This window comes from Lytechinus pictus, chromosome 7 (assembly GCF_037042905.1).
Source record: "Lytechinus pictus isolate F3 Inbred chromosome 7, Lp3.0, whole genome shotgun sequence".
Taxonomy (NCBI): Eukaryota; Metazoa; Echinodermata; class Echinoidea; order Temnopleuroida; family Toxopneustidae; genus Lytechinus; species Lytechinus pictus.
In genome coordinates, this window is record NC_087251.1 from 28,163,713 (window position 1) to 28,178,343 (window position 14,631).

The 14,631-nt window shown below is 34.8% G+C and overlaps 1 protein-coding gene across 1 annotated transcript in view; it reads left to right on the forward strand.

Moving 5' to 3' along the window:
• The window catches only part of LOC129264623 (leukocyte tyrosine kinase receptor-like), a 36,550-nt gene that overhangs the window by 4,563 nt on the left and 17,356 nt on the right, over nt 1-14,631 (forward strand). The window contains exons 4-12 of the mRNA XM_064102400.1: nt 188-318; nt 7,813-7,944; nt 9,166-9,324; nt 9,560-9,687; nt 10,161-10,327; nt 11,067-11,266; nt 11,468-11,705; nt 13,514-13,658; nt 14,211-14,339. Of these exons, the coding sequence (XP_063958470.1) occupies nt 188-318; nt 7,813-7,944; nt 9,166-9,324; nt 9,560-9,687; nt 10,161-10,327; nt 11,067-11,266; nt 11,468-11,705; nt 13,514-13,658; nt 14,211-14,339 (1,429 nt within the window). The remainder of the gene's footprint in view (nt 1-187; nt 319-7,812; nt 7,945-9,165; nt 9,325-9,559; nt 9,688-10,160; nt 10,328-11,066; nt 11,267-11,467; nt 11,706-13,513; nt 13,659-14,210; nt 14,340-14,631) is intronic.

Here is a 14,631-nt window from a genome sequence, read left to right on the forward strand (position 1 = left end):
AGTAGTAGTAGTAGTAGTAAGATAAGTAATATCAGAATTGGAAGCAGAAGTAGTAGTAGTAGTAGTGGTATCTGGCAATCAGTAGCAACATTAGTACAAGTAGTAGTAGAAGTGTAGTAATAGTATTTTATTTTTTTTGGGGGGTTCATTATTATATTTATGTTTCAAGAATGCTTTCTCTCTTTAGGTGGATAGATGAACTCATCCTTCTAAGGTCAATACCCTCACCATTTCAGCTCATCTTTGAGGCTACCATGACTGGTGGAAATTCTGGAGACATCGCTCTTGATAATATACAGCTTCTAGACTGCTCTCCAGGTGGGTTGATCTCTACTAGCTTGTAAACCAAGTTGCAAATTGGCAACATCTGATATTTTGGTTCCCATAAATCTGCAGCTTCTCCAGTATTGCATTTAACCCATTGAAAACAATTTGATTTCAGTCTAATCCACATTTTCAATATATCCCTGGCCGATTTATCTTGGGTATGGGGCTCATAAATGGGTTGAAAAAAATGTCAGATGTTGTTTGAAGGTTTGTATGGTGGCATGTACAATTGCTGATGTGGTTTACGGTGCACCATGTGGAGTATTATAGAAACAGTGGATAGAAGGAGAAAAATAAATGGATAGGCAAGAAAGTGGAAATTTGAGAGTAGAGTAATCTTTCTTGAATATAGTCCTGAAAAGAACTGTAAACCAGAAGAGATTGATGATTTGAAACAGCTTTAGTAGTAGGATGGATGAGGAGATGCTGACTTGAGTCGGCACGTAGAGATGATGAGCAGAAGCAGTAGAGAGACTCGACATTTCGGGCAGGTTGACTGTCCGTCTTCAGAAGAGCTTCTTCATATAAGTTTTTTTTTTCTTAGGCTTGAGTGAGAATCTGTTCTTTTTCTCAATATCTAGCGGTTCATAGGTAGAATGTGCAAATTTCCTGGTTCTGTCAATTCCTAATGAGAATTTGATTAAAGCTCATTTCACTGTGATTCATCAAATCAGCTCTAGAATGGCCTATATCTTGGTTGAATAGATGTGTAAACGTCTTTTGGTTCCAAATAGGTAATGTGTGAATGTTGCTAGATATATTATTTCGAAAGCCCCTGTAACACATTTGAATTCACTCTTTAAGCCAGCTCCCTAGTTGGCTTCATGATCACAATCAGCAACTTCTGAGAGTAATTTGGACTCATATTTTTGGCTTTCAGTATGCAACATAGCCATAAGCCAGTTTCTAGGGGATGTCTTCTTGTGTAAACAGTGTAATGATGTTATTACAAGGTTTTGTGTGCATGTATAGGCAAACCCCTGAGTTTCTATCATGTTAGACCTCTTGATTGCAATGTAGAGTCTTGACTCCTGACTCTGTCTTAAAACAATAATTAGAATTAGACCATAGAGGTAGGGCCTATACCTCCATGATCAGACCATGAGGGCCACAAGGCAAGAAACTTGCCTGAAATAATGTTATTGTTGTATCCAAAAGCAGTCTTTTTAGAGGTCCAGAAGTATGTTTGACCATGGACCTATTACGAATGGACATTCAACGAATCCCCTCCTTTGACCCAAAGACCGTCGCCGCTAATCCTTTTATAAACAGAGCGCTGGCAGCTGACACCCATCAAGCCGGTGGTAAAACACGCTCTCACTGATGGACAGCGGAAATCAATTGTACGCTGCTCCTACCCATTGCGATGTTGTTCGTTCACTTTATCAAAAGCAACGCACAGCAGCGAACGTTAGCGCTATGAAAATGATAGCAGAAACAAGAAAACAGGCGTGCATAAACGTATTTTTTACGTACATCGCTAACAACCGGAAATGAAATGCATTGACATCACCCTGCAGATCCGTATATCTACGGCAAAAAAGCAGTTTAAATTCGACGAAAAAATCTGCGGAAAAACGTTAAAATTTCATCTTTTTCGGACAGTATTGATGTCGATAGTAGCGCTTACCTTCGGTCAGAAGTTGATTTTCATTTGGGCATAGAATTCCACAGGATTGATGAAATTTAACGGGATTTTTTTTGATGGACAGACGACAATTGCACATTATAGACAGCCTAAAATAATGAACTGAAAAACCGGATATGAATTGCGCATTGCATTCTAGGTATTGTAGGGACTTTCCCTATTGGCAATCGGGGCTACAACATGACCGTCTTTGGTCGAAAGAGGGCCAGTGATCGATCGGTGACGATCATCGGCCGAAAGGAGCTTGTGTAAACAATCGCTCCGGGCGGTCGTCGTAAAAACCGCGTAAAGAGAAAGTTAAGGGTTAGACAGCAATTTTGACAGCTGGAAACAGGTGGTGGTCATAAAATGCTCTCGTTGAATGTCCATTCGTAATAGGTCCATGGTTTGACAAGTGTACATTCATCATTTTGTGATGTAACAGGGACCTAAGCCTGTTGCCTAATAGGCCTGAATGAGCAGTTGGATATAATGAAGTTAATTGACTCCAAAAGCTGCCTCAATCTGCATTCATAGGTATGCTAACCCTTGTAACATCATATTGTGGTGTAACTGAGTCTGAGCTTGTTGCACATTAAAGCCTGAATGAGCAGTTTCGAGTAGATTTTTAGGTTGTCAGGAAATGTGACCTTTTTGGAAATGGAGCGGGAGGATTTATTGTTTGGTTGAAATGATGCACTTTGGATTGAAATGGGTGATGAGTGAGAAGAGCATGGGAGAAAAATAGGAATAGAGAAGATAATAACCCAAAATGAGAGTGGGAGAAATCAAAGAATTTTTTTGTTACACAAACTTGGTAAATTGAGGGGAAGAAGAGATTGTATATTGGAAATTGCAAAATAGTATAGAATACATACAATGCTTGAAGATTACCTCACCATAAAAATGGACAGTATTATTAGCAGAAGAAAAATAAGGAGGGGAAAGATCAGAAGAAGAAGAATCAGTAGAAGAAATTGAAGGAGGAAGAAGTATAAGGAGGAGAAGTTGAGAGAAGAGGATAGACATAATAAAGTTAATAGGAAAAGAATGATGTTTGGATTCATAAAGGATTGGAAGGGACCACATAAAATATTACTGAATCACTTAATTATCTTATTGAAGAGATACATTTATATTCAGAAATGCAGGAATTTAGTAGTAAGTTTCATAGGTTTTGAAATATTCATTTGCAAAATCAGACATATAGAATTGGTAATTGCTAAACAAAAGCACAAAGAAAACATGCACTATAGAAAATGGTCCCCTATTGAGAAATTATTTCAATTATCCATAATTATATTTTGATGAGACAATCCAAACCACCAGGGACTAATTTTTTAGCTTTTACATCAGGTCTGGTTGTTTGTTGTTTTGTTTTGGTTTTCTTTTGGTAATTGTTACAGTGATTCCTATTTAATTATTGTTCTTTTAATGTTATACAATTATGTAATTCATGTATGATTGTTGTTTTTGTAATGTTACAAAAAAATCTTGAAAATCAATAAAATTTGAAGAAAAAAAAAAGTTAATTAGAGATAACTGGACTACAGATAGATTGATGAAATACAATAATGTTGGATGGATACATAAATGCTGTTTATAAATATACCTTTATGGAGATAGAAAGAGAGATACAAAGGAGAGAAGGATAATAAGAAAAGATAAGAGATGTAAAGTAAAACTAGGGAAACGATAATATTCAAGAAACAATGAGAGACAGATAGTGAGACTTACAGAAAGGAAGAGAGAGAGACAGAGTGAGAGATTATGAAAGAGAGGCTGAGAGAGAGAGGGGGGATGGTTCATGCAAAAGACATCAACTGGATATCATGTAATACATGGATAGACATTTCCAATATGAAATGAAAACAATCATAAGCTGACAATTTGTTTAAAAGATAAAAAAGATTACAAAACCATTCTACATCGAGCAAAGAAGGAAGATAGTGTTGTTACATTATTGCATGCCTTTTTCCCAAACCACTTAGAAGCATGACTGATGGCTTTGAAATATCATTTGACAAAGCCCCATTATCGAACACTTTCAGGTGGAATTACGTAGAGAGATACATGTAAGAGCATTTTATCCATGTTGTAAAATGGTTCCAGGTAAATCCATCATATTCCCCTTTGAGAGTTCCAATTGTCTTACAAGCTCGTATATGTGAGAGAGCAAGTTAAAAGGAAATAACCAGTTACAATGATTTATGCTCATTTGGTCTATAAACTCTCAAATAAAATATAACTCCAAGAGCATTCAATATATATTTTTATTTCATTTCACTAATTATTATACTTATTTGAACCATTTGGGACAATGCCTTCTTGGCTCACCCTGAGCATTTTCTTAACCAAAATATAAACATCTCAAGGTTAAATCCTGTTATAAGGAAAGGTGAATCATTTTTCAAAGTTTCACTTCAGTAAGAGTTATTTTATTTTAAGGAATTCCACTGCATAGGATTGTGGTTGATATGCCAAAATCTTTGGCCAAACATTTGTATTAAATTTTACTTTCTGAGTGTGACTTACAGCAATAAAATTTCTGATCTTTTTATTTGGTGATATATATAGATGGTTCTGAGATTGGTAGAGAAGTGCAGCATTTTTCAAGGATTGTCAGAGATGAGGTTCATTTAGGTTTCCATGGGTTGTTTTATGAACCATTTAATATTGGTTCTTTAATATTTTTTCCCATCAGCAAATGACTGATATCAAATGGGCTATGTATGTGGGTCCATTAAAGTGATTGTTTTCTCAAGAACATATTTCATGATAATGAAATGACAATAAAGTGGAAGACAGAAAAATTAAATGCATTAAGTCTTTAAAAGTCAAGGTTCTACATCGATGCAATAAAAAAATTAATAGCCTCTTTTACCAAACACCCAACCACCCACGTAATGTGGAAGCAGAATAGCATGAAGGTTGAATTTAAAGCTTGATTTTATCTTCATGCTTTATTATCCATGGATGGGTGATCTATTTCCTTGCAATTAATTTGAGCAGTTAAGAATATCACTGGCAGTCATGAACAGCTTGTATCAAATATCCTTTTGTTTTAATTTCTTCAATTCAATTTCTATATATTATGTTGCTGGTACAATTTGAATGGTGGGAGTTATTCTCAGTCAATTATTATGTACATATTATGCAAGTAAAGATGAAATATACTGGCAAACCAAGATAGGGCCTGATGCTGGGATAAATGGGTTTAAGTAATGTGTCTCTAAAGGACAAGTCCACCAGCAACAAAAAGTTGATTTAAATAAAAAGAGAAAAATACAACAAACTTAACACTGAAAATTTCATCAAAATCGGATGTAAAATAAGAAAGTTATGACAATTTAAAGTTTCGCTTAATTTCACAAAATAGTTATATGCACATCCTGGTCGGTATGCAAATGAGGAGACTGATGATGTCACCCACTCTTTCTTTTGTATTTTATTATATGAAATATTTTTATTTTCTCGTCATTGTCATGTGAAACAAAGTTTTATTCCTCCCTGAACACGTGGAATTCCATTATTTTAACATTTTGTGGTTCAAGCAAGGAGGTCATAATTTTCAAATTTGTAAAATTTGAATTATTGTATAATTCAAACAACAAAAAACAAAAGAAATAGTGAGTGAGTGACATCATCGACTCTTAATTTGCATATCACTGAGTTGAGCATAGAACTGTTTTGTGAAAAATAAGCGAAACTTTAAAATTCATAATTTTCTTATTTTACATCTGATTTTGATGAAGTTTTCAGCGTTATTCGATCATGTTTGATTTTTCTATATTTATTCAAATCAACAGTTTTCTGGGGTGGACTTGACCTTTAAAGAACTATTTAATCTTTGCTTGTACCATTGGAAAAGAATCATCTAAAAATATAATGATACCAAGGTTGAATTTGTTGAATTGAAAGTAATCAAACTTCTACTATCTAGTATATTCACATTCACAAGTTGTGTATGATTTTCGAGAGAATTGTAATGTATTATACAATTAATGGAATACTTTTGTAAATGTTTGGCATTTTGTCAAATGTGAATGAGGAGGAAATTTATAAAAATGAATGCTATGCATATTTCATTCTTGAAATTTCTGTTTATGTACTTTGGATTAAATAATAATGTTAACAATTTGGAGTAAATGCTTGAACATGCTGGCAGAGTGAGAGGTTAAAATCTTTGTACGAAAATTTTTTCAGACAACTTTCAGTACATAATTTTGAAGTTACATAGATAATACTCCTCTATTTCAAATCAAACTTTTTCATTTAATATTTTAATGTCTGCAACCTATTTCTCACTTTTATATTTCAAGTGATAAATATTTTATTTGCATTTGAATGTATTGTATATATTTTTCATATTTTTTTCTGAGGGGGCTGAACTTTGCAGGAAGTGTGAATGGTAACAGAAACCTTATTTCTCACAGTTTAGTTTAAAATGGAGATTTTCATTAAAATAACATTGCTATAGATGACTGAAAAATCAAACAATAACCCCTAAAAGATGAATCAATTCAAAGAAATTGGCCACGTAACACAAGTTCGTTCATTTAAGCTAGTCCCCATGCTGACATACATTTATCAGTTTCAGGTTCTTTGATAATGCATTTGCACTCATATTGAATAACTGTAGTTCTGTAAGTGGGTGTGATGATGCAAGCGAATGCCTGATAAACATCCATTCATTCTCTTCCCTTACCTGTCCATGGGTCATCCATCATTTCATTAGAGACCAATGGCCGCCCGCTTCTTCCGAAAATTACAGGTTCTTGTTCCTCCTAACATTTGTTATTTTCCCCAGCATTATGAAACTAGATCACCGTTATTATTGGAATGTTTAGGCTTCTGTCTGGGCATATTAGATCATCCATTACATTGGGTTTGTGATTAGACCGAGGAACTCCTTGTTAATTCTTATTTGGTATATCTTTAGCATTAGGGCAGGTGAAGTGATATTGGACATCATTCGTGATAATAAGTTTCAGAAACACTCTAAATGTGGATTGGACATGATGATGTATTTTTTATCAGGATTAATTCATCACTTTGTTATGAAAAAATTTGACAAAGATACACATGGGGGGAGCTTGATATGTTCATGAGTTTGAAAAGAAATGTATTTTGGTTTCCTGTAAATAATGAATTCATATCATACCTTATCAAATCAGATAGCCATACTACCAAATTTTTGTAATCTGTGCAGAAAAGTTGTTTTTGTATAACTCTGGTATTTTATGTCATATTAGAATTTTCTAGTAAATAAAAAAGTGAAATGCTGGTCACGATTGGAAAGTAGGAAGTATAAGTTGCTGATGTTTTTAGAAGTTCTTGTATTTTTCCTTGAATTTAGAAAGAGTGAGTTGGATGTATTGTAACCTTTTTGATGATACAACTTGATCAACTTGACTCTCAATCAATTACTTAAACTACTACGATGATGAATGTATATTTATCAATAGAGAAAAGAAGTCTCTCCAAGACAATTTTTTTTCATCAATACTTTTTCATGATATGATAGATGTAACACCCATTGATACTAAAAGTGTGGTGATTGTTGGCAAGATTTTTTTTTTTTTAAAGGCTATGCTTTTCAGAAGCAGAAGATGGGTGTTGGTAATGTAAGTAGAACATAATTAAAAGGAAAGACATCCTGTTAAAGGATATTAAAACAATGTCAGTCTAGAATTTGAAATATTAGGCCAAGTAAAAGTTTAAGAAATATCAAGTTTCTCTCTTTTCATGATAAATTTCATTTTTGCAATACTTTTCTAAATGTGCAAGCACTACCATGTTTCCTTTTATATTCAAAATAGTTGACTTATGATTTTCGTCCCATTTTCTTGAAACAGATCATATAGCTCCCCCTTGTTCAGGTAATGGCCATTTTGAATGTACCAACTTGGAATGTATCCCTCGACATCAGGTGTGTGACCTACGACAGCACTGTCTTTTTGGAGAGGATGAGAATGACACAGTCTGCGGTAAGAAATAAGTGGTGGTTTGATCAGAATATTGATTATTGCAGTTAGAAATTTGAAAATGTACTCATTGAATCAGTGCTAAATTTGGGAAAAGGAGTTACTTTCTATGATAATTGATATGAATATTTATTGTGTTGTTTTATAATATCGCCCACCTTTTTTATGTTTTGTGTAATGATTTGGCCTTTTTAAGCTGTTTTGTTTTACAGCTGTGAGCTAAGTGTAACCAGTTTTCTCATACTCCATTCAGGATAGAATGACAGCATTTTGTGGTTTGGCACATTCACTTTTTATTACACAAACATCAGAAGAAATATATTTTGAAAAATTCTCCATATACTGCATCCATAACTGATGTATCAGTATATTATGTTCCATGGTCAGGAGTTAGAATGAAAATAATTACATTGATCTTTAAATTAACAATTTGGAGTTTTTGATACTTTCAGAGATGTCCATCATCGATTTTTTATTTCTGATACATTTATTTAGGAAGGTAAAAATTTAGCAATGATTGAAAGAAAATACTAATATTGCCTTTAAGAAAAGTGCTGATGATAGCTGACCTTATAAGGCTTCAAATAGTTGATTATCCTGAATGAGATATCTTTGGGAGTATTTAATGGCAGTTGTCAGGTAATTTATTGAAGTATCAAAGCAGCAAATTCTTTGCATCCGGTTGCTGAAGAGCATGCATCATGACTCAAGTTATACTGTCGCTATAGTGGTGGCAGCAGTGGGATGAAAATCCAAATCAATCGAAATTCTATTTAGACTAAAGCCATGGAATACCCACTGTAGTTGCTACCAGGCAAAGTCTTTTGCATTGTACAATGAACAATTGATGATACAAACAATGACATGGCGGAGGTTGTTCTACACAATATGCGGTCCTTAAATTGACCCTGTGATCTAGATTAGTTTTATTCTTATTGACAAAACTATGGGCAATAATGTGATTTTTTTTAATTTGTGTTTAAACTTCATAGAGAATTTTGAATATTTATAGGCTATCTCTGATCCCTCGGTTCCTTATAGCAAACAAAGTTGTTGTTTATTGGTTTGTGGAATAATGTGAAGTTGACACCTATCTGTTATAAGACCACATGATCAAAATGTTGCATTCTGGGGCTGTTTGAGGAGTTCAGGTCTTGACGTATTGCTATTTAATCCGTCTGTGGCATATTAACTTAAACTTTACTGCTGTTATTGGTCCTTTAGGTCACATTCCATATGGAGCCAGATGCGACTTTGAGTCTGGACTCTGTGGATGGTATGACATCGTGGGCCAAGACCAACAGAACTGGACCAGGCACCATGGCTCTACCAAGTCTACAGGGACAGGTCCTAGTGTGGACCATACTCTTGGAACTGAAGAAGGTTTGCTTAGACAATTGACATTCTGGTTTAATAAATGGATTCTTTCTAATTAAATTTGGATGATCATACAATGTAGGATTGGAGGCTTTGTCCAACCTTGAATTTGTATGAATGAGTCACATGGGCCCATGAACTTTGTAATGATATAAGAAACATACAAGTAACTCTGCTATAAAGTATGTTTTCATGTTCTACAATGACATTCAGAGAAATTTATGTAATTGTTCCATTTCAGGTTATTACATTTATTACGAGACATCCCAAATTGGTGCGGGGCATGAGGCTTATATCAGGAGTCCGGTGTTTGAGGCTCCTCCTGCAGCTACCAGAAATAGCACCAGCCCCATGTATGAGGCATGTGAGGTAATATTCTTTGGAATGTACAATATTGGTGTGATTAGTACTTGATAGAAATTAAAATTTTGATTAGATTCATCTTATTTTCATTTCAAGGCAAATGTAATATAATTAAACATGAATATAATGTAAACAAATACAGTGTAAAAGGCATATCAACAACTTTAGTGTTTTAAAAAAAAAATAGCACAAAATAAAACTACCTGAACATGAATACAAATGGTGTTTTGCATATTCCATTTCCAAACATTCTTGGGGTTTCATGCCAACCCTCTGAAATTTAATTTGTTATAGTGATCATTTAAAAGATTTCTTTAAATGAATGTTTGAATTTGAATGTATTGTTATAAACTTCAAAAGTGAGTTCAACTGCATTGATTATTTTCACTGAGTTTATATAGTTCAGTGTATGGTCTTCTGTGGAGGACAGTCTATTGACCGATGTTGTAATTTGCTATATTCATTGTTTTTTCCCCCAGCTTCGTTTTGCATACCACATGTACGGCACCAATCCTAGCACACTGAAAGTCTTTGCCATATCTGCAGAAAACCCTGATATTTCAAGCCAACTTTTCAGCGAGTATAATGGGAATGTCGATAGATGGAAAGAAGTTGTTGAGACAATCCCTGCTGTTATCACAGACAGGTGAATGGTGTTCTGTTTGTTAATTTTTTTACTAGTTTTTAGGGTATAGTGTGACCCTATGGTGGAGTTCCAATAGATAGTGCTATCTAGTAACAATTACTTTTAGTTGTGGGTTAAGAATATCAGCATTTGTATTATAACATGCATTAGCTAAATGGTAAAATTAAAATTTAGTTCAGGAAAGATTGAATATATAATGTTAAGCTCTTTGGCAAATTAGGAAGAATCATGATACAATCCTCAGCAATAACAAAATTAGTGATTAAGATGGCTATAATAATTGCGAAAGTGAATAGCAATAATAGTGTGTAAATTTCTGTATATGGTGGTGTTTCATTAAGGAGTTTGTACATTTAAGTTATGTATAACTTCATGCATGGCTAGGAATCCTTTCTTGGGCAAAACTTGATTTCTTAATAATTTGTATTCCCACCAGATTTAAATTGAATTTAAAAAAATCTTATTCTCATTGTTAACAAGCATGTTAATGCAAAGTTTTTTTTATTTGTCAAGATTGTATCAGATTGTTCAGAGAGTTTACTCCAATTATGATGAAACATAAAATTGTGTTATTTACAAACTGCTGTATGAAACGGCCTGAGGTATATTCTTCATTTTATATGATCCCAAATACCACTTTGAAAGAGGTTATAATGACTAAAGGCATTCATATTCCTCCATTTATTATTGAAAAATATCTTTGAAGAGGCGCATGCTATTCTTATTATCCTGGCTTTAGATACTTCATACAGATTGAATCAATAAGGGGCCGTGGCTGGAAGGGGGACGTTGCCGTCGATGATGTCTCTCTCAGTCCAGAATGCTTTGAGAAAAATGCTACTATAATGGGATCAACGGTAGGGTACACAAGCACATGGTCTGCGGGGCCACGGACGACCGATATGACAGCATACCCCACCCCTACCAAAGTCATTACAGGTTTGTACAAGACTTATAACAGTAAAATCTGATTTAGAAAAATGTGATAAACCAAAACCTGCACGAAAAACATTCCTTCAATTTTAGAAGTTCTCACTTGGCAAGGAGTTGACTTTTATGGTTACCATATCGTTTGATAGAGTTCATTGATAAGGACAATATCACATCAATCTATCAGAAAATCTAATTATTTTCCTGTAGATCCATCCTTTAGGGCAACAACAACCACTACTGCCACAACCATTAAAAAGGAACCTATTCCAATTGTAAACTTCGCCTTCACAACCTGTGGCACCCACGGACCTTATGGACCGACTCAAGCCAGGTGCACTGCAGCCTACCGATACAGTAACCTCACAGTCAGAGTGTTAAACCATGAAGATTCCATTGCGTTGGCAGGGGTGCAAGTCTGGATTGTGCCAGAGACAAGGCTCTATAGGTAAGTGTATTTAGAAATATTCCTGTTTGATGCAAGGAGGTCTAGTTCTTAGACATCATTTAACTTGTTTGTAGGAGAGAGGGATAGATCTTACCACAAATGTTGAGACTCTTGAAAATGGTTTCATATCTTACGAAGATAGCAGAATGGATTCAGCTTTTTTGGGATGGGGAGTGGGGAGGTGGATAAAATATGTGTCATTATTTGAATCAAATAGTCCGGTAGCCCAGGAGATTTATTCCAGAAAACGATTTCAACCGATTTTTACTATCCAAATTTATAGTGAAATGCGTATTCATTTAAGATTGTCCCATTGTCAGACTCTGTGCAAACAAATATGAAAATAATTGATTTTCATTAAGAAAATCCAGGAGGACCGCCAAAGATATCAATTTTGAACCACGTGGGACACAATTTTGCAAAGGGAACATCAAGATTCATTAACTAGACACTTCAGGCAATACAAAAACGTTGATTAAAAATATATTTTGATGGTGCACAGGAACTCCCATTTCCGACTCGACTATAATAATGCAGTCATACATGGTATAGGTTTGTTGTTGAAAACTAGGCTGAAAACATAGCCTATAGACTGCCCAGTGGGCAATCAATCTTTGCTGAAATCATTCATTTATCAGTAGATACATAATGAAAATGAAAATATGCTGTTTGGAAGATTTAATATCATGTAAAATGCAGGAAACATTGATAAAGCAGGCATATCATTCGCACACATCAGCAATATGGTGAAATGGACCCAAAAACGCACGATTTCTATGTACGCACCATATGAAAAGGGGGCTGAAATCACAGTCTATAATGTCATTTTCAATTACTGACATATATTTTCTAAAAGTATTGATATAGATGAAGAGAACGATATTATGCTTGACAGGAAATATATCAAATAAAGTACACTAAAAAAGAAATTTCTAAATCGATTTTCGACAATTTTTCTAAGCAAGATATCTCCCAAACTATTGATATGCAAATGTCATGACGTCATTTGCTTATATAAACAATAATTTTTGTTCGTGAAATTTGCATGTCTCTTTTGTACTACTTGAACTATAAATTCTGAAAGTTTCATACAAAACAAACATGGTTCGGCTGAGATATTCTCCCTTTACTTCATCTTATGTGTAGAATGTCTAAAAAATTGTGAAATAGGGCCATTTTGTAGTGACGTCATCGATTACGTCATTTCGGCGGGAAGACCACGGATAAAACCCGGCAGCAATGCATTTTTGTAAACTTCAGGGTCCATGCCATCCAACTATGGGGTCATTTGCTTGTCTGGCTTTCGGTTGAATAAATCTCCTGGGCTGCCGGACTAAAAATATGCAGCATTCATAGGACATTTTTGCATTTTTTTTGTTATGATGGGATTTGGTGATGTCAATGTTGAAAATGATTAGGATGGTTGTGATGATGGTGATGATGATGGTGATGATGATGATGGTGATGATGTTACTGCTGCTGATGATGATAATAATAGTGAAGATGATGATGATTTGGTGGTGGTGATGATGGTGATGGGGATGATGATGACGATGATGATGATGGTGATGATGTTACTGCTGCTGATGATGATAATAATAGTGAAGATGATGATGATTTGGTGGTGGTGATGATGGTGATGGGGATGATGATGACGATGTTGGTAGTGATAATAATGATGGTGATATACGTGATCGGTATGATGATGGTGGCAATGTCTATGATGATGATGATGATAATGATAATCATGATATATAATTCTACCTGTATATTTCTGCTCTAATTATGGTTCATTTCATCATGAACAGTATAACTGCCTATGGTGCTAGCGGAGGAGCAGGAGTGGAGAACTCCAGACCAAGCAAGGGAGCTAAGGTTGAAGCCATCTTTAATTTGACCGCAGGGGACCAGCTCTTCATTTTGGTTGGTCAAGAGGGCGAAAGTGCATGCAGTGTAAGTTAACAAGACCTTACAAGGCAGTAAATAACTTGTTTGCAATTAGCAAGATGGCAAAGTACAGCAGTGTGTAACAGTTTGCCTTTCTTGTAATTTGACCATCACTAGAAATTGTGACATCTCAGGAGAGGGTTTTCAAAAAGTATTTTATGAATCATTTAACATTTGCCAGGAAATCATTATTACAAGGAAGTTGATTCAGTACTACAGTATAGGATCACAATCATTGGTACTTCAATCCTTACTGCACTGGCATATTTTGAACATTTTTTTTACTTGTGTGCCATCCACTAAAAATAGCTTAAAAATCAAAGTTCATGTTGGCATGGCAACAACATACTCAACCAAATAGTGTTGCTGATTGTTGTTTATCACTTCATCAGTATAGTAAGGATATGGATAGAAAAAAACATTTGTAGCCTTCAAATTTCTCTGAAATAAAAAAAAAAGTGGACAGCAATTCTTTATTTTCCCAAGGAAAAGATATGGTCCAAACATGTAGCAGGATTATTAGGATTATCTTGTTTACTTTCTTTATTTCTCGGATAGGATCCTGATGTGTTGTTCTCCCACTACTGTAGTGGTAATGCCAATGAGCAAGCCAAGCTCCAGCTAGGTGAGGGAGGCTGGAGTGCTGGAGGCGGTGGAGCAGGAGGTGGAGGAACTTTCATTGCTCTAGTAAGAGATACAACAAATTTGATTTAATCTTTCTACAGATATGTCAGACTGCAAACTATGAAGATGTTATGACCCTATGGAGGGTAGAGCAGTAGGGAGAAATGTTATAGCAGTCGTGTTGACGCTTTCTTCAAATATACATTATGTGTGTACTCTTTAACTTACAACCCTGTTCTGTGCTACATGTCAATTTTTGTGACATGGATAAGTTGCGGTACTGGTTTATGGGAACATGGTCTTTGATACAAAATCACAGTTTTGAGTGACAAGATGTAAATGAAGACTGTTTCTT